This window comes from Myotis yumanensis, unplaced genomic scaffold, assembly GCF_028538775.1.
Source record: "Myotis yumanensis isolate MYYU_CA2020_CCGP unplaced genomic scaffold, mMyoYum1.0.hap1 SCAF_4, whole genome shotgun sequence".
Taxonomy (NCBI): domain Eukaryota; kingdom Metazoa; phylum Chordata; class Mammalia; order Chiroptera; family Vespertilionidae; genus Myotis; species Myotis yumanensis.
In genome coordinates, this window is record NW_027223755.1 from 15,260,912 (window position 1) to 15,288,792 (window position 27,881).

Genomic DNA, 27,881 nt, shown 5'->3' on the forward strand with positions numbered 1-27,881 from the left:
CCTGGTGGAGTGTGACGGCCTTGGACAGTTTCAAGGCTGAGCATGCCAGCCGTCTCCATGGGGTCCTGGGCTCTTTGGCTTTCTGGTTTGGGGGCAGAGGAAAAGGGGGGATAGTGATCAGCTACATGGGTTTTATGTCATGTTTTGATGTAAAGTGTTTAAAAGACACTAAGGGTACTTTGAGGTATCTAGTCTTTGGGGGAGGAAAGTATCTTTGAATATTTGATTTGAACTCTGTCTTGAATACACTACCCTCTCCTAAGAATGGCAAAGGGCTCTAAGGGTGTCTTAATGTACTTCCCTCCTTCTGTGTTTGAGAAAATACAGATGGAACTGTCTGTTTGAGCTGTCTGGAAAGACCATAATTGACTTAAGGATGTTCTGGGGAAGATGTAGACAATGATTTGTAGGATATTGGGAGACGAGCCAAAAGCTTAATGGGCCTCTGGTGTGTGAACTTGCATGTCAGCGATTTTGCCTTTCATTCCTTTGAATCTCTATGGTATTTCCAGCAACCCCAGGTTATTCAGCAGTGTGTCACTCTTATAGAGCCGCTGACTGTTACACCATTGCGTTTTAAGGTGTTTACTCACATAGAAATGAGGAATTGTTTTGCAATGAATGTGTGATTACCAACCCAGTGTTTTCTTGTTAGTACTGGCAGAAAGCCCTATAAAACATAAATTGCACTGTTAGCTAAATATTAGATAACTGAACTTTTCTAAGGCATAAAATTTTAAAGTATCCTCAAGACGTTAAAACTTCCAACTTATATTAAGTGTTTATCCAGATTAGCTGCAGTGAACATTTGCCAAAGGGTGTATCTAAGAAATAGTGCCAGATATTTTAGCCAGTTATGGATTACTTTCATTTGGGACATAATAAAATACTCATGATGCAGTTGAACAAAAGACTTCCTGTGGGCTTTACCAGATGACAGTTTTCTAGGGAGTTTTGAGTAATATTTTTCTGACTTCCAAGAAGAGACTAAACGAAATGATGTTCTCATTAATTTTAGAGATTGCTTTGTGGTGATGACACTGGTGTGAGTGGTGATGACAGTGGATATCGAGGTGGTGGCAATGGAGATGGTGATGGTGGTGGTGGTGGTGGTGGTGGTGGTGGAGGTAGTGGTGGTGGTGGAGATGGTGGTGGATGGAAATGATGGTAGTGGAGATGGTAGCATTGATGGTGGCGGTGGTGGTGGTGATGGTAGTGAAGATGGTGGCAGCAGTAGTAGAGATGGTGGTGGAGATGGTGGTGGAGATGGTGATGGTATAAATGGTGGTGGAGATGAGTGTGAGTGATGTGATGGTTGAGAAAATGTTTTGGTGGTGGTGGTAGTGGAATGTGGTGGTGATGGAGGTGGTCACCGTCATAGTTGTCATGGCAATGATGCTGATGGCCTGGTAGTTGTAAAACAAAATGTGGTCTTTTTTTTTACTTTTATAGTCTGCAAGGGAGAATTCTATTTCTAAATCCTTCCTTAAATGCATTGAGACTACTAGGAGGATTAGCCTCTATAAATGTAATGATAAATTCGCTTTATATCATGAGAATTTTCTTTATTTCTGAACCATAGTAACAGTTTTCCTGATTTGTCTCAAGACTTGGCCAGATGTTCTTCCTCAGATACTTCTCTTTGTGTAGCTCTGAACATTTGTACCAGGCATTTAAATTCCAGTAGGTCTGTGTGTTCACATTTTCCACCCTGAGACGCTTATTTCATGCACAAACTCCCCTGCTCCCTAATCACGCTGCTCCGACCCCAAAGTCAGCGTGACTGCTCTCCTGGCATCAGGTTCCGGAATGGGAGCAAGAGGCCCCTTTTATCCTTTATTTGTTCATTACTGTCCCTCAATAACTTTAAAGCCATATCCTCCAGTTAAAGCATTTTATTTAGAGAATTCTCAATTTTAATTTCCTTTCCCACCATGGGCTTTGGCTTTCTAGTCTCAAAACAAGGCCCACCATGAGGACATGGTGGGTTCCCCTCCCTTTGTGATCTCATCTACAATCCCACTGACGATTGTTTTAATCATTTACAGGGAATCATGTTTATATCATAGGAGGTTGATGTTTTCCATAAGGAAATTAAAACTGTTACTAAGGCCCAGGACGTGTAAAAGGGAACACAAAGCACCCCCTTTGAGGCACAGTGAGAGAAAAAACCTGGGCAAAGTCACACCATGTGTGTTCACTCAACAAATGCTTGCTGAGGGCCTACCCTGTGCCATGTCCAGAGAACCTTTCTCCACGGGTATAATAAAGTCCAGGTCAATCCACCACGTGGAACTGGCAGTAGGATACACTCGTTTATTTAGCGGTTTATTCCCATTTACAGCTAGGGGCCGGTGAGTGCAGAGCTGGGGCAGGCTCTGTCCTGTGCGCTGGGAACTGCAGCCTCACCTGCTGGCGGTGGGACCGGCTCTTCTCTGTGTCCACGCCACAGTCCCTCGTTTCACACGAGGGTAAGGGAGCCCGAGGACACTCCTGCTTGTGGAAATGTGGCGGCTGCAGCTGCTGTCCGATGAGTCCTGTGACGGGCAGCATGACCTGAGGTTCAGGGTCCATGGACACTTGGCCAGCCACTGACCACTCCTCTTGACCTGAGTTGCCTCAGAGCAGCTTTGGTTTGGGCTGGCTGTGTTTTCATGTCTTCCCGGGCCAGAGAACGATCGGTGATTAGAATATCCATTGATGTGGAATAACATAAGTGCTATAAAATAAAAATGGTTTTGATTTAAAAACGTTCAAAACTAGGGTCATTTATTTGGTGGCATATTAAACATAGGATGGGCTGCTTTCCTGCTGGAAAGTGATGTTTAAAATGGGAAGCTCCAGCGATGCGAGGCCTGCGTGGTTGGGGCAGGATCTGACGGGTTCTCGCACCGGTTCAGGCTTCCAGCATCGAGAACAAGCAGGACTGGATAAAGCACATCCGGGAGGTGATCCAGGAGAGGACCATCCACCTGAAAGGCGCCCTGAAGGAGCCCATTCACATCCCCAAGACAGCCCCGGCCGCGCGGCACAAGGGCAGGCGGTGAGTGTGCGCGGGAGGTTTGGCTAAGCTTGTTTATTTAATAGGGAAGGAACAAGGCAGTGTTAACGTAATATTTTTCAAAAATCGTTTTTCTCAGACATTTGGAGGAAAAGGGTTTTGAACATAGTTTATTCTTAGCAATGAAATTGCTTCGTCAAGACAAGACCCTGCTTCCGCTTAAAGTAAGTGCAGGGCTGTGTGCAAATCTCTGGCCACTTTGCCTTTCCCACCCAGTGGTGAGTCCGTCCGGGCACGTGTGCAAATCTACACGTTCCTGGAAATAATCATGTCAACTCTGTTTTTTATTATGTGAATTAAATGGAATGATCTATGTTAGATACTTAGCCCAGTGCCTGCAGAAAGCCTGTGCTTAGCACAGAGGTATCAAATCCGCGTTAACACAGGGGACGTAGCAGCAGTCACGAAGACTGACTTGCACCCCTTGAAACGCAGCCATTCTTTCTCCAATGACCGGTGGACGAGCCTGACCAGTCTAGAACACAAAGCCAGCAGAGTCAGGAATTTAAAATGTCCTGTGTCTCCAGGGACGGAGAGGATCTGGACAGCCAAGGCGACGGCAGCAGCCAGCCCGACACAATCTCGATCGCCTCCCGGACGTCGCAGAACACACTGGACAGCGATAAGGTACGCTGCAGCCAGCCTGCACTGGGGACGCGAGTGCAGCCGGTCTGGTCTGACGGGAAGTAGCCTCGTTCTGTCTGTAAGTGACAGTTGTCATCAACATTTCAAACAGCTGCTCTGTGCTGAGAGCGGTGCCAGCACCGGTACCAGGGCGGAGCCTGGGGGCTTCAGGGTTAGAAGACGTTTACCCTGAGGATTCACACAAACCACTTGCCCTTCCCAATGCTGTGCCTGTTCTATCAGGTGTCCCCGGCAGTGTGTTTAGCTTTTTCATTTTATATTAAGCAGAAGAACCTGTTATTTTAAAACAATATGACACAGAGCCCTGGTGCATAAAAGTGGAGCTATTCTGGTTGAAGCAGGGACACGACTCCCTCCACTTGGCCCTAAGGCGCCTTCCAGACACAGGAAATGCGCCTGGACTGGGCCCGTGCCTGCGCCGACCGCCAGTAAGATAGATCTGATTTGTGTCAGAGTCCACAGCGGTGGCCTGCAGTATCCCAGGATCCTGTCTTGTGGAATCAAAACGCCTGCCGGATAAATTGGCAGGAGAAGCTGGGCTCCTGGGCTTACACGATGCCCAGGTGTCCTCGGAAAGCCCGTGGGGGACATTCATCTCAACCACGTCTGTTCCAACTGGGATGAGCACCTGCCTGCTCTTTCCTAGACATGAACCAGATTTTAAAACAAAAATTATTTGACAGAGAATAGGAGTTCAGAATTCCTGGGTTCTCTCTGCCTGGTGCGAGCTGTGCTTCCTCGTGTGAGACCTTCGTCTGGGTCGTGAGATGCAGGAGCTCTTGGTAACACGCTTCCAGGGCCCGCTCACACGCAGGAAGGAAGTGCCCTGACTTCACTTCATTTGGGAGTGGTTGGCGGCAGAGAGGGAGTCCCACAACGGCTTATTTCAGGTGGCAATCCTTACAGTCCCAGACCTCGGTCTTTTCTCACTAAGTTTTACAGAAGAATTCATGGTATTTAAATGTCATTTCCAAGACACAAGTAAGTATATTCTAAAAATACAACTTTTCTACAATGATTTCATTTTCAAAATGCTTCTAGTTTGAGTAATTAGTTGTTTCTTTTTCTTCTTTTTGAGTTCTCTTAATAGTAAGTCCTAGAACTTCAAATGCTTAGAATATGAGGACTGAAGCATAAAAACAATGTCTTGTTTTATTTTGCTCCGAGCTCAGAGTATGAGAATTCAGCAAATATTGCTTGCCAGTAGTAATAATGAGGAATATGATAAATTACATGTTCAGGCTTGTAGTGCTTAATGGCATCTCCCCCTGCGGCCCCACCCCAGAGCCGCTGAGTTAAGAAAATGAAGTTTGAACCTGGAATCATTTCATTAGAGTAATTCTGATTATTTTCTTTTTTAAAAGATAGTAATTGAAGTGATTGAGTAATTTAAGTACCCTGTTTACATAAGAATTATAGTAATAATTCTTAATAGTTATGGGAGCTAATAGACGCTCAGGTTGAGGGCAAAGGCTCCTTCATTCAGACTGCCTCACAGCCTTGCCTTGGTGAGAATCACCCCTCCAGCGCTAGGCCCATCCAGCCCCAAATTCACCTTCTTACCACATATATTCTCATGAATCTGGCTTGGGTTTATCAGAAGTGAGTTTAAAGTTGTTTTTTGGATGACATTGCCAAAGAGATAAATACATGCAAAAAGTTCTGCCTTTTGGAAGTCGTGTTAAGACTTTTCTGGAGGTTGGTCCAAGAAGAAAGGCTGACTTAGTCTCTTCATGGGGTTTATGTATAAACTAGAGGCCCAATGCACGAAAATTTGTTCAAGAGTAGGCCTTCCTTCCCCGGCTGCTGGCACCAGCTTCCCTCCGGGACCCGGGACCCTGGCTTCCCTTCTCCAGCCGCCAGCAGGCACCCATGACCTAGGCTGCTTCCCTCCATCGGCCGCCAGCAGGTACCCAGGACCGAAGCTGGCTTCCCTCGGGCCGCCCGCAGGCACCTGGGACCTGGGCTGGCTTCCCTCTGCCGCAGCTTCGTCAGGAAGGATGTCTGAAATGATGTCGGTCTAATTAGCATACTACCTTTTTATTATTATAGATGGGTGTGGTGGGAGTCTGGAAATGCTCCCTGGATGTAGTAAGGGCTCCCGAGGTGGCTTCCCACCATAGAGAACTTGAGTGCTAGCATCCCAGTACATTCCTGGTCCCCGGAGGCATGGCCAACAAGTCCACAGGAGGGTACACACAGAAATAAGGCTCTATCATGGAGTTAGGAATCGCATTACTAGCTCTGCTTCGGATCTGTTATGGCTTAATAGGCTTATGTGAACTTGGAACCAAGCCTGCACAACTCCAGTAGAAAAAGCAGGCATCATCCTAAGGGCTGATGCCACTAACAGCAAATTCTATTTGTAACCAATGGAAGAGGAAGAATAAATCACTACGAGAAAAGTGTAGGTTTGCAGAAATTGATCATTCTACCTGGATTAGAATTTTTAAAGAACTGCCTATTAAATATTTTAGGTAATTCACCAGTTTCTGTTTTTCTCATCTAATGTGCTTTCTCTGAACTTCATTGTTTAGCTCTGTGACCCCCACAGGCCCACTTCTGTGAAGGCAGCCACGCCCCCCACCCCCGGCCCCAGGGAAGCTGTGACAAAGCCTATCACTCAGCAGCACCCAGCTAAACACTCCCCTGATTCCTACCCATCCTGAAGGAATGCCACTCAGGACTGAGGTGTTGTAAGTGGGAGTGGCACTAGTTCCTAATACCCCTCACGAGACCACAGGTCCTTCACGGGGCTCGAAAGTGTGAGAAAGGATGAAAGGGCTTCCCCAGATGGTAGAATTGCAGCGGGTTCCTTCTTCAGTTCTTGGGTCTGCACGTGGGATGCGCATAAACAGCATGTGAGGCTTAAAGTCAGACTTTGGGGTTTGGAGAGGACACACCCACGAGGCCTTAGAAAGAGAAGCGCGTGTTCCCTCCACACGCCCGCTTTTGTGTCCTCTGCTGGGGGGCTTTCTTGCCACCGTCCCCCTCTTACACCTCTCTGGCAGAGCATTTCGGGTCAGCAGATGAATCAGGAGAAAACATTCTGAAAAGTAGGAAATTGCTTTCTTTCCTGAGTCATTTTGCAAAATGCGCAGTTTCCCTGAACTTGGCTGCACCAGGACCCCACCCCCCCTCCCTCCAGGGCAGTAACTTTTCATATGTCTCGAGGTCCTTTCCACCATCCATTTTTCAAGTTTAAACAGCCTCTGAGGACCCGGGTAGACAGCTCCGACAAGGGAAATTACTTAACCATATTCTGTCTCTGACTTAATTTATCATGTCTGTTGTGAGTTAGTTGTTATCATGGAATTTGGTTCCATTTCAGAAACTGGGTGGGGGGATGTTTTTGACTCAGGCTCTTGGAGAATTCTTAAGTAAACGTTACCTGCCAGGGCTGTGTAATCCTCCGATGGGGTGCAGGAGGCTTTGGGAGGAGTCTGTTAAAGGGGGGCGCCCGGAGACACCCTCTTCCCAGGGAGCGCTGTCAGAATCGCTGAGTGGGCTGCTCAGAGATACAAACCATTCCCTTCTCTGGAAACACCAGTTTTAAAAGATGCCATTTCTTTGTCCCACAGTGAGTTTGGCACCGATGCTTGCCCATATTCATAGTACTTATGCTGATAAAAATGATCTTATGAAAATATAATTTCGGTCCCAAAGAAATCAAGTGCCGGCCAGACCCTTATCTCATTGGTCCCGAGCGTGTCCCGAGAGGTAGGGAGGAGCGTGCTGAGCCAGCCTGGGCGGTGAGGAAGTGGCAGAGGCCAGCTGACCCGCCGGCCACCCAGAACTAGAGCACTAACGCCAGAAACGGAATGTGGGTTTAATTACCCGTCGGTATCAAGACCTCTTTATTTCACACTGGAGCCGAATATGAAGGAACTATTTTTTAGTATAAAAAGCAGCATTTTAAAACTTTTTAGAAAACATGGACACAAACACAGGCTGCTATAGAACAGAGCATCTTGGGGTCAAGATGAAAATAAATCAAGATGAGGTGTGTATGGGGAGCTGCCTGAGCTGGCAGGGGCCAGGGGTGAGCTCTGCTGGACCTGAGGGGGTCTGTTCTCATTGGGTGCCTGAGACAGTCAGTGAGCCTGAGACTTGGCATGAACTGCCCGGAGCTATTATAATAGGAATATGTGAACCCACGTATTGGGAAGTATAATGGTTTCAGTCCCTCCTACCATAGCCATCGCACTGTGCTGGGGACCTGAGGTTTCATGTGGCTTAAAAAATCAACCACCGTTCTCTGTGAAGTGACCTTCTATACCACAGGAACTGGGCTGGGTTTACGGAGAGTGCAGTGTTGAGAGAGTGTATAAAGCGGTTAATGCCAGTCCATCTTCGCATGTGGCTGATTCACATGTCTGAGGAAGGAAACTTGTCTTCCGCAGGGACTGCCGCCCTCCGTCACCCAGCCTCCATCCCCGAGCACAGGGCACAGACAGGAGCGCAGGGAGCCCTGGGTCTTTGCTCGGCCCTCTCTCCTCTGGCCGACGGTGCCGGAAGCAAGGGCACCTTTGCCCAGAGGAGGCACTGAACTCACTGCCAGCCTTGCCAGGGCGCCCAGTCTTCCAGGACCCCATGTAGGGTTGCCCCATGCAGACATGAAATTGAGTCATTTAATTCAGAGCCTTTCTACAGGATGACACATAGTTTTAATCTACTCAGGCAGAATACTCCAGACACCATTAGCCTCCTCTGCTCAGAGTGTAACAGGGTACAAGCAAACAGGTCCTGCATAACGCCATTTCTTTCAACATCATTCTTTTTTTTAAATATATTTTTTTATTGATTTTAGAGAGGAAGGGAGAGGAAGAGAGAGAGAGAAACATCAATGATGAGAGAGGATCATTGATCGGCTGCCTCCTGCAAGCCCCTCACTGGGGATGAAGCCTGCAACCCCGGCATGTGCCCTTGACTGGAATCGACAACATCGTTCAGTTATAAGGTTGATGGGATGGCGTAGGAGCCTCGCTCTTGTTTATCACAGTTAGCCTGTGGTAAACGTGGTCTCATTGTACCTTGTTTCACTTACAGTCACAGAGCCTGTCAGCAAGTTAACTGAGGCCTTACTGTACACCTCAGAGCATTGAACATCCAATAGCTGGTGGCCAAGAACAGGAAGCACTCACCAGCTCGGCCTCGGCTTCTCAGCAGCTGATGGCCTTGGGCAAGTCCCTCCACCTCTCTGTGCCTTGTTTCCTCGTCTGTAAATGGGGATGATGTTGCCTCACAGGCTGTGGGCATTAGAAGTGTGTAATGGGTTTAGAATCTCGTCCAGCAAGTACTGGGCACTGAATAAATATTAGCATTTGCTGTGTCTTCACTTTAAAAACCGCTCCCTCCTCCCTCTCCATGGGCTGTTGGCGTCAGTACTGGCTTTGCCAACTACTGTCCGTACCAGCCTCTCTCCTCTTATTTGGGCCCTCCTGATGGCAGTGGATTCGGAAGCCGGTTTTGTTCGTTAGGAGCTCGGTGCTGTCCTAAGGATAAACTGCTCAGCCTCAGTGCCTGGACTTCCTCATTTTGATGCCTCAACAACAAAATCCTGGCCACGTATTTATTGAAAGGGCAGTCACTGAAAAAGAGATTAAAACTTTAAGCAAATGTTTGATTAAAACATTTTTTAAGTTACTCCTTTGATCCTGCCGAATCAGCTGCACTGTGGCACATGCGTGTGAAATGACTTCATACTGTTCACAAGGTAGCTACATTCATTCATAAATTCCTGTGGATCACCCCATGTGCCAGCCAGGACAGGTGCTCCAGCCAGGACAGGTGCTCTAGCACAGGACAGATGCTCCAGCATAGGACAGGTGCTCCAGGACAGGACAGGTGCTCCAGCACAGGACAGGTGCTCCAGCCAGGATAGGTGCTCCAGCCAGGATAGGTGCTCCAGCACAGGACAGGTGCTCCAGCCAGGACAGGTTCTCCAGGACAGGACAGGTGCTCCAGGACAGGACAGGTGCTCCAGCCAGGACAGGTGCTCCACTCAGGACAGGTGCTCCAGCATAGGACAGGTGCTCCAGCCAGGACAGGTGCTCAAGCCTGGGACAGGTGCTCCAGCATGGGACAGGTGCTCCAGCCAGGACAGGTACTCCACCCAGGACAGGTGCTCCAGCCAGGACTGGTGCTCCAGCATGGGACTGGTGCTCCAGCCAGGACAGGTGCTCCAGCCAGGATAGGTGCTCCAGCACAGGACAGGTACTCCAGCCAGGACAGGTTCTCCAGCACAGGACAGGTGCTCCAGGACAGGACAGGTGCTCCAGCCAGGACAGGTGCTCCAGCACAGGACAGGTGCTCCAGCTAGGACAGATGCTCCAGCCAGGACTGGTGCTCCAGCCAGGACAGGTGCTCCAGCACAGGACAGGTGCTCCAGGACAGGACAGGTGCTCCAGCCAGGACAGGTGCTCCAGGACAGGACAGGTGCTGCAGCCAGGACAGGTGATCCAGCCAGGATAGTTGCTCCAGGACAGGACAGGTGCTCCAGCCAGGACAGGATAGGTGCTCCAGCCAGGATAGGTGCTCCAGCGCAGGAATGAACAGGAGACAGCCCTTCCGCCCCTGGCAGCCAGGTGATGGACTGCGCCTGGTGTTTGGTTTCTCCTTTGGCTAATCTTTGTTTTTCTAAGTGACTGTGGGTTTTTGTAATTTTAACTGGTTTTTAAGTGCTCTCATAAAACCACAAAATGAATGTAATCTTTGATAATCATAGGTACTCGATCAGAAAAACAAAATCCCTCATGCTAAAGTAGAATGCCTCAATTAAAAAAAATTATTTTTAAATATAAAGGTTGGGCAGACATGTAACGCCGTGTTTATAAGAATACTGGCGCATTGAGACTGTTTTGAATGTAAATTTTATACCACTGACCAGAGTTACTGTTGATTCAGACTTGAGGCCAGTGGTTTATTCCGCTGTCCTTCCTCGTTGCGAGGGCCCGGTCTGCTGGTTAACTGGCTCTCAAATCTCAATTCTTCGGGTCGGTGTCCCTTTGTTACAGACAGAAAGACATCTCAGGTCAACTCCTCCGGGTAGAAGGTGGTCATGCTCAGTCAGGAAATGCGGTAAATGGGTTTCCTTGGGTTAAATTGTCCTCAGGAGTTCTTTGTTTTCCAGGGCCTGGTGCCATGGGGGGTGGGGGTGGGGGTTCACCTGCCTCCTCCTTCCTGGCCCTCGTCCCTTTTCTGCAGAAGAGCCTGAGTACCTGCTGGGCAAGGGCTGGCGCTTCTCTCTCGTGTGTTCAGAGTGAGGGACCCTCGAAGCCTGGTGCATAATGGCCAAGCTCTCCGATTGCTTAACTTTTCACATTTGAAGTTTGCCTTTTCAGTTGTAGCTTTTCAGTTTAACGTCCTTGCATCTCATTTTCCATTCCACCACTGTGTATCACAGTCAAGAAAGCCTTCCAAGAATTGTTTTCATGTCAGAAAACCAATGTGTGATCGATAGATTGCCTTGGTAAAGAGAGAGGATTAAGGTCCCTAAATGCCATACTCACTACTTATTTTCTGGATAAAATATTGGTTGTGGTAAGTTTCTGCTTTTGAAAACATCTTTCTCATGGATTTATTTGGGGGGGGGGGGGGTATTAAAAAACCTATAAAATGTATCACCTTAACTGTTTATCAGTTCTCACAGATTTCTTTATGTACCACCCAATGTGTGAGAGATGATCAAAATCACCTTTGAAACACAGCAACAGGCCCTAACTGGTTTGGCTCAGTGGATAGAGCGTCGGCCTGCGGACTGAAAGGTCCCAGGTTCGATTCCAGTCAAGGGCATGTACCTTGGTTGCAGGCACATCCCCAATAGGGGGTGTGCAGGAGGCAGCTGATAGATATTCCTAACTCTCTATCCCTCTCCCTTCCTCTCTGTAAAAAAAATCCATAAAATATATTTTTTAAAAAAGAAAAAGAAACACAGTGACAGATTTTGGTGAACACTTCTGTGAACCTGGCCTTGGGGTTGGGGGAGCACAGGGCTTCCACTAAGCCCAAGCCTCCATGATGTTGCCCAACAAGAGCTCAGGCAGGCGAGACTGGGCAGGGCAGTTCTTTTCCTTAGAGTGTTGTGCTGGCCCCCAGTGGTTGCCTTTCCCTGGTAACCGTCGCCAGTAATGGAGCTGTCTCCCTAATCCCCTCAACCACACAACACTCTCCGGTCTTCTGCACAGTGTGAAACCCCCACAAAACCGCATGCCTTTGTGAGGTTTCTGGACTGACTGTATTGGGCTGTAAGATGTGATTGTTCACAGAGTTGATGCACCGTGTTCTTTAGGGGAAATGGCTTTTATTAGACCACATTCCTCCTTTCCTTTTGAATTGCTCTCAGAAAATTGGCCAGATACCCACCTGCGGTCAACCTGGGGTTCCTGGAGTAGATCACTTACAGAACAGGCTGCGGCATCGCCAGGCCGTCGGAAAGCCCCTCTTCCTCTGGCAGAACTGGCCCCAGAGCTCCTGGGGCTTGGCCATTCCAACCAGGTGTTTGCCGTTGTCTCCTGAGAACAATATGTTCTTGTAACGTAAAGCTGCCTCATGTTAGTGCACCAGGGAGGGGCGCTCCGAGGAGCGATGGGGTCAGAAACCCCCTCCGAGGGTCTGTTGGAGTCACTGCCATTGACTGGGTTCAGGCAAAGCAGTGACATCACGTGGTTCCTCCAGGAAACATAAAGCAAAACTCTTTTGTGCTGATTGTTCAAGGCTCACGTGCCTGCGGCCAAAGATGAGTATTTCATTCTTTTGTGTGAAACACAGCAACTTGTTCACTTTCAGTCATTCTGAGGCGATTCAGGCAAAGGGACCCTGGTTTGATTCTGCAGAGAGTCTGTGCATCTGAGCCATTGGCGTTCCCGTGGCAGCCCGTGTAAAGGGACACAGCCGGGGGGCGGGCCTAGAGGAGCTTTGGTGCTGTCCCTGGTCTGGTTAAGGCCATTTTACTTTGTACTTTTTAGTCACCACATTTATTTTTTTAAAGGTGAAAGCAGAAAGATATTTTTTTTCAAAATCTGTCTTCTGGTGTGAATGTCACAGGAGTTAATGTGAGTCATGGAAACTGAGATTTTCCTAACTTGCAGTCCTAAACTAAATGCATGTATGTGGTTGGGAGCCCATGATAGAAGTCCATAAAATACACAGAAGTAGAGAAGATACTTTAACAACTTTCACAAGGCATGGTTGGAAAGGAAAAGTGAATTTTAACTAGATAAATGGAATGGCAACTCAGCATAGCAATGAAGTTGGGTCACTGAGGATAGGCATGTCATTGAAAGCAAATAAGACCTCAGCCAAACTTACTGATGTAGAATATATTATCTGACCTTTTTCTAACTCGTTTCCTCCAGTTACTTTAAGTCTTTTATACCCCCCCCCAAAAAAGTGTTGTTTTTTAAACTGCAAACCTGGTTTTAAAGAGAGGTTTTATATTCAGAAGTTTAAAATGTTCAAATGTGAACATTGAGACCGAAATCCACAGATGTCTTTTCTCTGAACTAGAAAACATCCACTTAATCCTCCCCTTAAAGATTCTTCATGCAGGATTCTTACAGAAAAGCCCATTGGTTCTGAGGGGTAAAGCCGAGAAGATATATGTATATATTTAATGATGATTTTAGCGCTGTTTGGAAACAGTCTTCTGGTACTGAATTTTGTTCATAAGTTCCCTAAAGCCTTTGAAAAGGAATTTTAACTCAGTGTGCAATTCTTCATCGGAACAGGCTTGACTTTTATTTCTCATGCTCTGTCAAGTACACAGATGTTTCCAATAGTTTTTGATTACTCTGTGAGGGGCTAAAAAAACCAGTGCCAGAAATAAGGTTTAGCTTAATTTTCCTTGGGCAGCCCCCTTCTCCCTTCCCACCCTTCCCCCACCCGCTGATTGCTCCATGTGGCTTTGAGCACGCTGAAAAATTAATAAGACTGTGAAGTGAAACGGGCCCGGGACGGGTGATGAGGTGCTGTGTCTCCAGGTGGCGTTTCCCAGGGCTGGGGGTGGACCAGTGACAGGACAGCATGACAGGCCTGTCCGAGGGGCTCTGGGCAGGGGTGACAGGCACGCAGGCAGGCAGGGTCCGTGGGACGTGCAGGTCCCGTGGGGCCTCGGCAAGCGGACCCCATATCCGTCCGGCTAGTTCAAGGCTCACGCTTCCCCTGGAACTGGGAACATTCCTCCTTTTCGCTACAGGGATTAACCACTTCCAGCACGTGTGCTTTTACAGGAAATCACTTCTCAGGGCCGGGCCTCTGCCTTTCCCTTCTACCATCAGGTCCTTGGTTGTTCGCAGAGAAATGTGTAAGGTCTGCGCGGTTTTCCCACAGAGCAATTTGCAACATGTAGAAGGCGATTAAACATTTGTGGAAAACTCCCTTTGTGGCCTAGCAAAGACGATTCATTGTGTCCATATCTGTGCTTTATTAGGAAGAGTTTGTTTTGCGTTGGTTTCTGTGGTTGTCCAATGGCCATGTGTTTCTTATTCTAAATATCTAAACTTGCTCTTGAAAGACAGGCTGTTCGACCAGAAGGGGATGAAGAACATGGGGCAGGACAGGGGCTGGCAGGCATAGTCTTCGGCGTGGCCGGGGCCCAAGGACTCTGCCGGCTGTGAGCCTGAGCCGGGGGTCGGTTCCCAGTGCTCTGCCAGTGGACTGTGCCGGGTGGCCTCCTGGACAAGCATGTCCCCCACAGGAGGCCCCCTATTCCTTGCTCCACTCCCACCCCCCAGCCGTCTCCTCTTCTGTCCTTCGCCTTCTCTGCAGATGTCCTTGGGAAGACTGGGCAGGTCTCAGGTTAAACACAGCAGACTTAGCTCCTAAAGTCACAGAGGAAAACTGTGCTTTGCTTTGGTTTTCCAAATGCAGTGCCTTCTTCACCCCCGCCCCCCACCCACCCCCCTCCCCCTTGACCCCTTCTAGCCTGCCCCGCCCCCCACCCCAGGCCTTCACCACACTGTAGGCTGTGTCCATGGGTTATGCATATATGCATACAAGTTCCTCGGTTGGTCTCCACCCACCCACCACGTCAGCACATGTGTGACTGCTTGCTGGCGGCAGGGCGCTGTGCAGGCAGGCTTTAGGAGACGCACCAACTGCTTCCTTGCACAAACCCTGTACCTGCTGTTGTTGGCCAGGGGGGCTCAGCAGTGGCAGAGACAGGCCAGTCTCCCAGCCACGGGCAGAACATGGAAAGTTCACAGAAGAGTGACACACATATAACCCAAGACATGACTTGTTTCAGAGTCGAGTCATAATTTGCTTATTTAAAAAATGCTAAGGATGGTAGATACAGAAGTGACGTCTCAGAGACTGATGGGAAGCTCCAAGCAGAAGGGGTAGTGGGGGCACAGTGAACGCTGGGCCCCTCTCAAGGAGGACACGGTCGCTGGGCTAGGAGGCGCGTGAGGGGACACCGCTGACCTGCGCCAGGTGGGCCGGGCTGGGCGGGAACCTGATCCCGTGCTGCGGAATGTGAGCCGAGGCTCGTACATAAGGAGGCATGTTTGAGTGGGGGCTCACGTGTTAAAGTGGGACCTGGCGGCTGTGCTGGGATGGCCGGGCAGGCGAGCCTGGGGCCCACCTGGGAGGCACTGCAGGGGCCAGCGAGTGAGCGGTGTGGGCGTGCAGAGGAAGGAGGCAGCGGAAAGCCGTCCTGGAGTCCTGATGGCACCTGGAGAGGGAAAGAGCGTGAGACCTCGTGAGACCTCGTGAGACCTCAGCTCGGGTGACTGATGGCAAGACCGCGACTCAAAGGGAACACTGGAGAGAAGCAGGCTGGGGCCGGGGTGGGGAATAATGCCCCAGACCACGTGTTTTGGAGGGAGGGGGAAACAGCGGTGATCGCATAGAGTGGGGTTCAGGAACCCACCCAGGTGAATAGTGAACAGACAGGCGTGACCTCCCGGCTGCCGGGTTAAGGCCCAGAGGGGACAGTCCAAGGATGGGAACTGGTCACGGTGGGAGGGGCGTTGTGAGCCTGGATGTGAGCTGTCTCCAAGGAGCGGACAGTCTAAGGGAGACATGGGGCAGAGGCCACAGGAGGTGAAGGGTCATGGGAAGGCCACGCACCTGCTTCCCACGTGAGGTCCTGGTGGTGGTGTCGTGATGGAGTGTGTTGTGCTTCGCAGGGCCTGGGAGTCAGACAGAAAATGGGAGTGAGCTCAGTGAGAGGAGAGAAGAAGGGAAGGAATTTCAGAAGAAAATGCGTGGCATGTGGGAAGTGAGCCAGCACCCCTAGAGCACATGGAGGCTTGTGGTGGGAAGAGGGCCTGCAAAGGGTTTGGGGCTGGCGATAGAGGGTCCGGAATGCCCACTAGGAGTGTCCAGAGGGTTTTGAAGAGAGAAAGGCTGCCCTGCCCTGAGTTTGGGATCTTGACCCCCCCCCCCATCCCCTTCCGCTCACCCTGCCACCACATGTAGGGGAGCCCGTAGGCTGACAGGACGGGGAGCGCCCAGACACCAAATGGGAACAAACTTCCCATTTTACCACCACATGTCACAATAATCCCCCCAGTGGCCTTCAGACACAATGCTGATTAGTTTGCCCAAAGCTAAAAAAGCAGTATATAGCACTTACTGAGAATAATAATGTCTCAGACACAAGGTTTGGATGCGCATGAAACATCAGGTCAGATTCTTATAGGGAAACACTCAGAAAACCATGATCATACGTGAGAATGTGACACAGTGAATGACCGTCATGTGGGTCTGAGGGAGGATTAGGGACCGTGAAGCAGGAGAGCTGCCCCTCGGGCGGTTCCTGCTGTTACTGACCCAGGGGTGGGGGGAGTCGAGTTCCCGCAGGTTCACAGCCTGCGCGGAGTCAGTGTCCTGGCGGCTCGCTGACCGGTCCCCTCTCCTCCCCAGCTCTCTGGCGGCTGCGAGCTGACGGTGGTGATCCACGACTTCACCGCCTGCAACAGCACCGAGCTGACCATCCGCCGAGGCCAGACTGTGGAGGTGCTGGAGCGGCCCCATGACAAGCCCGACTGGTGCCTGGTGCGGACCACCGACCGGTCCCCCGCGGCAGAAGGCCTGGTGCCCTGCGGCTCGCTGTGCATCGCGCACTCACGGAGCAGCATGGAGATGGAGGGCATCTTCAACCACAAAGGTAGGACCCGCGGCCCGGATGGCGGTGCCCATGGGCGTGACACCGGCCTTCTGTCCCCACTTCTGTGCAGCCGAGTAGTAGGTAGGACTCCCTGTGTCGTGCTTCAGGCCATCCTCGCTGGGTCTCTGGGCCGTTTCACTCCATCAGGAGCTGCGGTGGAAATGACGACTGCCCCTTTTATTCAGAAGTAATGAATGATCGCCTCCTTTCCCACGGCCGTGGAATAAGATACCAGTTTAGGGAAGGAGGAGGGGCGTTCCTTTGAGGCCAGTGTCACCTATAAATGGGGAGCACAGAGAAGGCACTGTTCTCAGGCAGGTGATGTGAAACAGCGTCTCCTTATCAGGTTTTCACGCTCTGGGCTCTTTATTTTGTTCGTGTGAAATCCCAGAAAGTCAAGCATGCAGGCCCTGAGAGGTTAACCGTGCCTTCTTTATAGCTTTGCGAAGTGTCTCAGGACAGCCCCAACCGCCCCCCCCCCGCGCCCCCCCCCCGCCCCCCCCCCCACACACACACAGACACACAGCTCCCTGCACAGAGCGGGCGTGGAGCTGGCCCCGAGAGCGGCTGGCGAGTGCGGCAGAGCTTGGTGTGAGGGCTCTGTGACTGCGACAGTGACGAGCGAGGACGCAGCTTTGGAAAGGGGCACTTTCATTTTTTTTTTAATATATTTTTATTGATTTCAGAGAGGTAGGGAGAGGGAGAGGGAGATAGAAACATCAATGATGAGAAAAGATCATTGATCAGCTGCCTCCTGCACGCCCCACACTGCGGTTTAAGCCAGCAACCTAGGAAATCGAACCATGACCTCTTGGTTCACAGGTCGACCAACGCTCAACCACTGAGCCACCTGGCAGGGCAAAAGGAGCACCTTTAAACCAAAATAACAGAGCATTTGGACAAAAGAGCATTTCACATTATTCAGTGGCTCCTTTATTTATTTTTCAATCAGAGTCGACGTTCAGTATTACTTTGTATTAGTGTCAGGTGCACCTGCGGTGGCTCCTGTAGTAACTAGCAGGCAGCTAGCAGGACTGCTTTTCCATGGGGGTCTCGATGGATCCAAAACGGGCTTCCAGGGAGGGGGGTCTGCTTCTCCTGCGTGTCCAGGCGGGAGAGTTGGTGGTGATCGGAAGGGGAGGTCCTCAGTAACGGTGGGCTTGTCTGTGTCGGTGACCCCGGCAGTAGCAACACCTGCTTTCGGCAGGGCACCCATGGAGGCAGTCCCTTGACTGCATTTGCTGGTTTTAAGGGTCAGACAGGGACCCATCATTAGCCTGCAGGTGGTCCTTCCATTGTGCTGGGCAGTGTGGCGGTAGAGCTGCTCTGGATTGAGGTGATCCGAGGTGTAAAATACACACCGGGTTCCAAACGCAGTCTGAGAAAAGAATGTGTAACTATTTTATATCCATTACGTGTTGAAATGATAATGTATTTCATAGAGCGGGTTAAACACAATGTGTTATTCATATTATTTCCACCTGTTTCTTTTTTCATTTAACGTTACGGCTACTAGAAAAATTTAAACTCTAGGAACTTGCACTGTATTTCTGTTGGACCATGCTGGTTTAACCTTTCATCTTAGTGAAAAGCTAATTTGAGACTTCAAGCCCTTTTTAAGAAGCGTCGGTCTGTAGCTTCTAAAATAGTGCAGAATGGGTAGAGTTTGTTTGCTTTGGCCCATATTATGCCACCGTCTTCACTTTCCTGCAATATTGGCAAATGGCCGATTTTTCTAGATCTGGAGGCAACGCAGTTTGTTTTCCCTTCCTAAGAGGAGATCATTGCAGTTCGCCCTACAGTTCCCGCTCTGCTAATTTTGGAGCATTCCCGGTGCTTCCTCCGTGTGTCATCTGTGTCCTCTTTCCACACATCATGACCCGCCCTGGTCCATCCTCTGGCCGTGGAGGTCAGTCACGGCCTTGAGCGACATGGAGCTGCTGACCAGCTGCCTCTGGAGTGACAGGCCCAGTCCTGTTCCGGACCCTCGGGCCTGCAGAGGACCTTCCTGTCACCTCGGGAAGAAACGAGAAGAATTCAGTCTTTATTTCTTCAGGGACCCAATGGAAAAGACGGGACGTTCAGAGTCTGACCGAACGCCAAGGTGTCTGCTTTCGTTTCCGGCGAAGCTGTCCATGAGTCTAGAGAAGGACAGGAGGTCAAGTACAGATCTGAGCTGGGCTGCCCACTAGCCCACTGCCAGATGTCTCCCAGGTTGCATAACACATTCAAACCCTGGGACCTGAGTTGAAAATAAAGCCCAGCTTTTCTTTCGAAGCCGATCAGTTCTGCAGAGGAGCCTGGAGCACTGCGCATGCTGCAGAGAGCACGGGCTCTGGAAGATGGTTCTCACAGGGCCTTCCCGGGTGCGTTCTTCACTTCCTGGGGCTCCCAGCTGCAGGCCAGCTGGGAGGAAAGACCTGTATTTCTCTCACTTGGCTTTGTCCTGCAAACTCCTTACGGAGGTGGGGTGTTTTGCTTGTTTTGAGTTCAGGTGCCAGTTCCCGGAGCCCTTTTCCTCTGATATTCTGTGCCCGTCTTGGAAAGTTCCTCCTTGACCCTCACGAACCCACAAACCTCTGTCTTCCCAGGAAGGTGTTCCTTCATGGAGTACAACCTGTTGGGAAGAACAGCCAGTCAGTAGGTGGAGATTATTCCTTACCAGTTCTCTCCTTCTTTCCCCCATTATTTCCCCATAATGCCAGGAAGCACGACTCTCCATCCTTCCTCTCCAGTGCTGGGACATAGGCACTAGGCTTGGGGAGAGAAGGCTTCCGTGGGGCTCTCTGACAAGCCCTGCCAGGTCCTGCCGCCCATGGTCAGTCCAGGAAGGCAGTGACCAGGTGCCCGTCCAGGAGATGAGGCCTTCGTCAGATAGTCCGGACAGCAAGGGACGAGGATCTAGGAATAAAGTCCAAAGGAAGCCACAGGGATTCTGGGAGCAGAGGCCATTGCCACTGGGATACAGGGGATCTGGATTTGCTTCTGCTCAGCCCACAGCCTTTCTTCCTGCTCTCGTGTGGGAAGGGGTGCAGGCCAGAATGACTTCCTAGATATGTGTGTGCTGGGCCGCTGGTGCCTGTCACTCACATGGGGCTGCTTACCCAGCATCTCATTTTGAGCCCCTTTTCATTGGGGGAGCCACGCTGGGCATGAGGATACTGCTGTAAGGAGTTAAATGTGCCCCTTCTCTCACAGGACTTGACGTTCATCACCCTATAGGTCTCCTGTGTCCAACAGCAAGTGGGCTTGCCTTTCACACACTTCGAAATTCATGTACAGCCCTGGCTGGGGTGGCTCAGTTGGTTGGGCAGCGTCCTGTGCACCTAAAGGTTGCTGGTTGGATTCCTGGTCAGGGCACACGCTCGGGTTGCAGACTCGATCCCCCGTAGGGAGCGTGCAGGAGGCAGCCGATCGATGTTATGCTCTTACTTTGATGTTTCTCTCTTCTCCCTTCCTCTCTAAAAATCAATAAACTATTCTCTAAATAAATAAATAATACTCCTGTACGTTAGGGAACTGTCATTATGTATTTGTTTCTAGTCACCCGCTGATAATCTCTAAAGATAATTTCTTAAATGTGTTTGGTTCTTTCTGCTCTGACCTTCCAGGCCGGAAGAAGGAGCACATACACTATCTCCAGTTCCAGGATTTTCTCAGCCTTATTGCCTTAGTATTTTCTTACAACACCCTGGTCCAAACAACTCATATTTCCATAAATTTCAAATATAAAAAACATGGCTGTTAAGGTCAAATGTCTATTTCTTTGTGAATAGATAGTTTAAGAATTGTAATGTGACTATGAATATAAATACTCAAATCAGCCAAGAAGCGCCCTGTACTCACAGGGAGTGTGCCCAGGTTCTGGTGTGTTTGTGCAGCGTGGCTAGACTCGGACATCTGTGGACAGTAAACATATGTGGAATTTACGAGCGCTACTTTTCTCTTATCTGCTGTCTGTTCCTGGGTGATGTGGGGAGAGGATACAAATATAACTTCTTTGAAATGAACAAGAAATGTAATTGTACGATTTGATTTTTAAGAAGTTATTTTCGTGTCTGAAACTAGACTCCAATGTGAACATTATAGGGAAAAACGCTTTCCATTTGTGGAAAAGGCCAGTCTCGGAAGATTGCCGGAGGGACGGTCTCTGTAGACAGGCAAGCTGGGCTTTTCGCTCTTGTCTTGCTCCTGCTGCCACTCTCCCTCACAGCATCTTAGTCACAAACTACACAGAGACCAAGCCCATTAAAATGGAATAAGGATTCAGCAAATCCTTGTGCTCGTCCAGTCTTATTTGTGTTTGTGGTTTATACCACCTACCGTTACATCAGAGCCTCTGGGGTCGGGGCCGAGACGGGAGAGTTTGTGTCTGTCCCGGGGAGTCTGACCCGCATCCGGCTGAGACGCTCTGATCTCCGCAGCCCCTGTGTGCGAGGCATGGACTAACTCCGGGAATGGGTACCACATCATTATCTTTAATCTCTTATTAAATCCGAGGGATTTTCCTTCTCTAGTGTCTCAGCTTGTCTAACTTGTCACTTTCCTCTATTTATTTAGTCTTGGTCACAGAAGGTAAACAGGAACTTCCGAAGTGTTTGTAGTTCCGACGAAGCCAATTTAGAACATCGCCTCTCTTATGCTACCCGAGACTGAGTAGTTCAGCTTTTCTCTTTCTTCACAACCAAAACTACCATGTGTGATAGTGTTTGAAAGTTTCACTTCAGGGTTCAGATGCTAACCCAACAGGCTCACCTAGAGCAGCGCAGGGGGCACTGGTGGGCAGCTGTGCCCAGAGTGGCTGGTGATCGGAAGGGGAGATGCTCAGTGACAGTGGGGTTGTCTGTGTCAGTGACTGCAGGGCACATGCATAGAGGCAGTCCTTTGCTTTCACTATTTTTTATTTGTTTTTACAATATACAAAATAAATCTACCAGATTGTAGACCGCATTCACCGTTTTAAAGGCTCAGACAGGGACCCATCATTAGTCTGCAGTGGCCCTTCTTTCGGGCTCACACCGTGTGACTGTGTGACGCCACCAGGTTTCCCAGTCTCACTTCTCACCCTCTCTTGCTGGGACTACAACACAAATCCAATTATACGAGCTCCTGCTTAAGTTCCTTCAGTGAGTTGTTGTTATGAAATAAAATTCTTGTTTCCTGACATGTCTTACAAGGCCTGGATCTCACGTGTGTGCACAGGTCCACCCATGCACATGAACAACGTGTGTGCACACCCTCTCTCACCCCTTGCTCAGATAACAGGGTTTTGTCTTAGTCCCTCACCCTACCGGGCCTTCTCCGTCCATTTGCACTAAATAAATGAACAATCGTAAAGGAAACACAATACGTTTGTCCAATGGGTCCATGGTGGTGAGGGGAACAGAATAAATCTTGGTGCAGATAATGACTGTTTCACCGCTAACACCAGTGTAACCTGAGGAGGACAGTCCCAGGGAGATGAGCTCCCGGGACACTAAAGGAGCGATGGGTGCAGATACAGTGCAGGCTTGTAAATGCAATCGATGAAATACAAACGTCCCCTCCAGTGCCACCATTGCCTCAGGTTTAAACAACAGGATCGATGAGGAGGCAGAGCGCCTCATGCAGCCAGCCCTGAGAGAGAAACCAAGAGAATGAAGGGGACCCGGGGGGGGGGTGGGGGGGCGGGGGGCGGGAGCTCCTCAGCTGGCATACTGTCTCAGCCGGGTGCTGGGGGCAGATGAGTCCAGTGCATTGTAATTCACTTTGCCAAGTTCTGTTCTGATGCACTTGAAAGATACACAGTTTATATAGATAAATACCCTGGGTCCGTTGCTTACGGTGTTGTAAAATGAATGAAAGAGCCCAGACCCCATGCATGAAGGTCATAGGCTCCATGTCTGTTCTCAGGGTAGTCACTGGCACAACCCCTATGAGAGTGTGAGGACGTGGTTCCCTATGAGCCCCTGTTTCCGCCCGTCCTTTCCTCAGCCTCTCTGTCTGACCACCGAGGCCCTGTGTGCTGGTGGCCGCCCAGCACTGCCGTTCCCTGGCTCTGGGGTTGGCCAGGTCTCTCCCTCAGCTCGCTGGGCTCGGTCTCCACGGCATACAGATGAGGCCAGGTGACAGGACTGTACCAGAGGTTCTCAGGTGGCGGGAGGGAAGAACGCAGAGGGCACTGTGTCCTCTCCCAGGAGCCCCAGGCCTGGGCCTTCCACTGGGTTCCCAGCCTGTTCCTGTCCTCAGGGTCCAGCTGGCCCCCAGCTCAGAGGGTCCGTCAAAACTGTTCCCTCCAGAGTACACACAGTTGCTAAGACTCCTTGCCCCTGTCCACGCCACCTTCCCAGTGCCCGGGACAGCAGCAGCCCAGTGCCAGGGGGCCAGCCTCTCCTCTCCTCATCCTGTGCTCCTCATCTCCACCCCACATCCCCACCTCCACAGCTCTGTCCCCACCCCCCACATTCCCACCCTCACGTCCCCACCCCCCCGAAAAGCAGCAGCTTGGGAGACTGAGGCACTCCACCTTCTCCCAAAGCCTATGAGACCGAAAGCGGAGTTCCCTGGTCCAGGGCCTCCTGTATTTCCCTAAAGTGCATTGGGATGACTGAGTTTAAGTGTGTCCAGGGCAAATGTCGTCTTTCCCAGACCATGAACCACTCTGCCCCAAAGGTAAATCAAGTCTCCTACCTCTTATAACTGGTGACTTTTAAGTGACCTAAGCAGTTTTCAAAAAATGCAGGGCATTGACAAGACTTCAGTGATGTTAGAAGATTTTGTTGACTATATTGTGGTTCCAGTGTATTTGGACATTTGCTTAATGCCAGACAGCCTCCTCTTCATCAGAAAACACACCCAGGCACACCTGAGCATAGACAGTTCGGTAAACCTGCGTGTGCTCGCATGTAATGGAAGACCTGGAGACTTTTTTTTAAAGTAGCTCGGAAAGAGTAGTTTTCAGTGTGCTTGAACAGGTGCTAATGTAAATCTCTGTGGGAAGCAACAGAGAGACACGGAGTCACACCCAGAACAAAGACCGTGTCCCCCCTGAGCACCCTGTATCCAGGGCTACATGATCCGCCCAGACCTGTCATTACAGAACGCTCTCTGTGCAGCGTGTAATTACGGGGCCGCACAAGGGGGCCATTACTCTGCTGAAAGCTTCATGGTGGAGGCATTTTCCTGTTCCAGCTTTACATTTAAGTGTTTATTAAAACAGGAAAAAAGCATGAGCAGGTATTGACAGTGTCCATATTAGATGATCACAAAATTATATAGATAGCAAAGTCATAAACAGTGAGGAAACTGCCTTCCCACGCTTGGCTTGAAATGGCCACAACAAGGTGTTTAGAGAGATCTACGTTCGGGGAAGACATCCGCAGGGACAGCAGAAGCGTGCCCTGCGCGGGGTGGCTCATGGCCGAGCAGGGCTGGTGCTGGTACGGGACAGGGTGTCCCCTTCCGACCTCCCCATGGACTCTCCTTTTTTAACTGCCTCCTTTCCAACATTTGGGTTTGTCAGACTTTGCAACTTACTAGACAAACTAGGGGTTCTCTTTTTAAATGGATTCACTCTAATTTAGCGTCTGTGGAATTAGACACTAAACAAAGCTGTGAACAATTACAAAGAGATGATGAGTTTCGTAAGATGTTTAAAAGCACAGGGTACTGGTTTTCGTTAAGTATTTTGAAAATGAATCAGTGCCGTACATGGAGGGAAGCCATTGTGTGTTCCATCCAAGTCCGTGTGGCCATGCGTCGTGATGTAGCGACTGTGGCTCTAACACCTGGTGAAACAGCGCCTGAGATGTGTGAGCCGGACACACGAAGGTGCCTTTTTTTCAGCTTTTGCCTCTGTGTCCCTTCTCCTCTCAGAGAAGCACAAGATCATGATGTGATTACTTTGTGTTCCCAGAGCAGACTTTCCCATAAAGAGCTAGTGTTGTGACCCATTTGACTGTAGACCCTGATAGCTAGTCAGATAGCTAGGCAGAAAATCTCACGAGAAGGGAAAACGCCGGCCCAGATTCTGGCTACGGCCAAAGCAGGGGGCCCTGAGGGTTTTGAATCACGTACCCCGATCAGATGTGATGAAAGCCATGGGTCCTATTCCCAGAAAAACATACAGAGTTCAAAACTTCTGCATATGACTTCAGTGAAGAAAACCCAAATATCAACACTTTATACAGACGTTTTACATGGTTCAGAAATAAAGCCATGAAAGGCATAAACTGAGAGGACTTATTTTTCCACAATCCCATTTGCCATGTGTAGTTAACTTTTTTTTTTTTTTCATTTCTGACTTCTACCTCAGTACTTTGTTAGGCCAGTACAAATGTACTCATTCCTCCCTTCGTTTTCTTACATAAAAGGCGGTATATTTTGCCCTGGCCTTTTTTTCTCCTGGCCACACCTTTTAGAAAGGTCTCCATACCAGAACAGAGACCTGCTTCATTCCTTTTTATGGACAGGCCTTCATGTGTGTACGTAGCATAGGCTGTTCACTGCATATAGGTAACGCACAGTGTGTCACTGGACAGAGATACCACATTTGCGTTCAGTGTTCAGCTGTATCTATAAAATGGAATTCAAGCAGTGGGGTTGATGGGATGAAGGATAAATGCATTTATGGAAAACAAACTTTTGAAGAAGAATCACCCGAATCATAAATTAACTATAGCAGGAAAAACCACAGTAAACTTACTAAATAATGACATTTTTATTTATATATTTTAATGATGTTTGAGCTATTCCAAACCCCTTGAATTCTCTAATTTCATTTTACCCACTTAGAAAAAAACACTGCCCCCTTTGAGTAAGGTTACTCTTTATAATTATTCATCTAAATCAGTGGTTCTCAACCTTCCTAATGCCGTGACCCCTTAGTACAGTTCCTCATGTTGTGGTGACCGCCAACCATAAAATTATTTTCGTTGCTACTTCATAACTGTAATTTTGCTGCTGTTATGAATCATAATGTAAATATCTGATATGCAGGATGTATTTTCATTGTTACAAATTGAACATAATTAAAGCATAGTGATTAATCACAAAAACAATATGTAATTATATATGTGTTTTCCGATGGTCTTAGGCGACTCCTGTGAAAGGGTCGTTCGACCCCCAAAGGGGTCGTGACCCACAGGTTGAGAACCGCTGATCTAAATGAAACCATGAGTTTCTGTGTTGACTGGGGTGAGATTCTGAGGGACATTGTCCTGCAGGACTGTGCAAGGAGGTGGGAATGTAGATCATTTTCACCAGTGTCTGCACTTTCATTATAGATCCCATCAGAGGGCTGCTGAGAAGGAGTTTGCCACTGAGTGTGATGGTTCCAGAGAACCAGTCACTTGCTCAGTGTGTACCTATCAGTAGCTCCTAGTGGGGCCCCTGTGTTTGTCTTCCATCTGTGCAGAGCTGCTTGTGGGTCCCGCCACAGCGTCTCCGTGAGAAACACATTCGCAAGGCAGTGCTGCCTGTGGTTTTGTAATGGGCCTGTACGTCTCCATATAATCTGAGTGCTTTCTGAAGGATTCGTTTTCTTATGGTAATATTTCACACTGAATTTTAAAAAATACTCTTTCTCAAACCCTCCCCAATCTAACTTCCTTCTTTACTGACACTATGGAAAGATTTTGGAGGGGCCAAAAGAGAGAGGGGAAGGGCTTTGGAGGGTTAAGTAAGAAGGCTGATCTTTGAACTCTCACCCCACAGCCAGCTTTGTGTGGGAGAAGGGTCCTGGCTCCCCTGTCAGTGTTCCGTGTGGATCAGAGCAGCCGCCCCTCTGAGACTGCAGCGCCTGAGTGTCGGGGCGCCTGGTGTGGTCTGACCAGCAGCAGGAGGAGTACTCTGGACAGCTTGGTCATTCCACAGGCTGCTGTTCCAGGGGGTCATCATTTTCCCAGATCTTTTCTAGCCAAGCACAGGACAGGGACCCAGCATGCTTATTATTGGAAGGGCCTTTCAAACTTCGGAGAGGACAGTAAACAGGCTCACTGCCGCGACCGCCTCGCGAGGCAGCTCTGAGGTCCACGTTATTCTTAATTGCAGTGCAGCCCTTGGTGTCCGAGTCCATCCTTCCCCGCCCCCGCCCATCCCCAGAGTCAGCAGAACTTTGCAATTACTAGAAGGGAGACTATTAAAGGTCTGTTCTTAGAGATGGATTAGGTTCCTGCTGTCTCAAAAATAATTAGACCGTTTCAGTCCTGGATTATGGTACAGACTGTTACCAGAGAAGGGAAAGGGTGTGTTCGTCAGCTTGGGCTGCCATACATGCATGGCTTCAGCAGCAGAAATTTGTTTTCTCATAGATCTGGAGGCTGGAAGTCCAAGATCAAGGTGCTGGTAGGGTTGGTTTCTTCTGAGGCCCCTCTCCTTGGCTTACAGACAGCCACCTTCTTGCTGTGTCCTCACGTGGCCTTTTGTCTATGTGCACGCCCCTGGTGTTTCTTAAGGACACAGCCGGTCCTATTAGATTAGGACCCACCCTGACAGCTTCATTTTAACTTAATCACCTTCTTAAAGACCCTATACAGCTACATTCTGACATGCTGGGCCTTAGGACTTCAACATACAGATTTTGGGGGGACACAATCAGCCCATAACTAGGGGACTGTTGAGCCTTAGAAACTTAATAGTAATGACAGACAGGGTGTGTGGAGGGCTTGCAGGGAACCAGGCACAGGGATGCTTTTCTCTACATTTTAATCCTCAGGGTACCCCCATGCGGTGTATACCGTTATCACTCCCGTTTTATGAGAAGTGGGGGTCACAGAAATGAACCCGACCAAGCCTAGTAGTTGATGGAGATGGGTTTTAAAAGAGCAGTCAGACTCTGGGCTCGAGTTCTTAACCACTGAGCCCTGTTCCCCATGCACACTGAGGGACCTGGGTTCAGGGAGCAAGCTGCAGCCTCAAGAGAAACCCAGTGGCTCAGGCCCCATCGTTGGTGGAGCAGCCGGTTCCAGAGGCCTGTCTCCAGCCCACTGCATGCAAGACCTTGCTTTCCTAGAGCTGCGTCTGTCCCTGAGAGGCCTCGGCCTCCAGCAGAACCTTGCTCTGAGAGGGACCCACTTTCAGTTT

General features: G+C 49.6%; 1 protein-coding gene across 7 annotated transcripts in view; it reads left to right on the forward strand.

Annotated features, from left to right (window-relative positions):
- TRIO (trio Rho guanine nucleotide exchange factor) overlaps positions 1–27,881 on the forward strand; it is a 318,911-nt gene that overhangs the window by 231,164 nt on the left and 59,866 nt on the right. For 6 of the 7 annotated variants that reach the window (XM_070411908.1, XM_070411909.1, XM_070411910.1 and 3 more), the window contains exons 32-34: positions 2,901–3,043; positions 3,589–3,688; positions 16,577–16,820. In XM_070411908.1, coding sequence (XP_070268009.1) covers positions 2,901–3,043; positions 3,589–3,688; positions 16,577–16,820 — 487 coding nt within the window. Of the gene's footprint in view, positions 1–2,900; positions 3,044–3,588; positions 3,689–16,576; positions 16,821–18,559; positions 20,795–27,881 lie in introns of those variants that run through there. The other variant, XM_070411914.1, reaches the window with a different exon arrangement.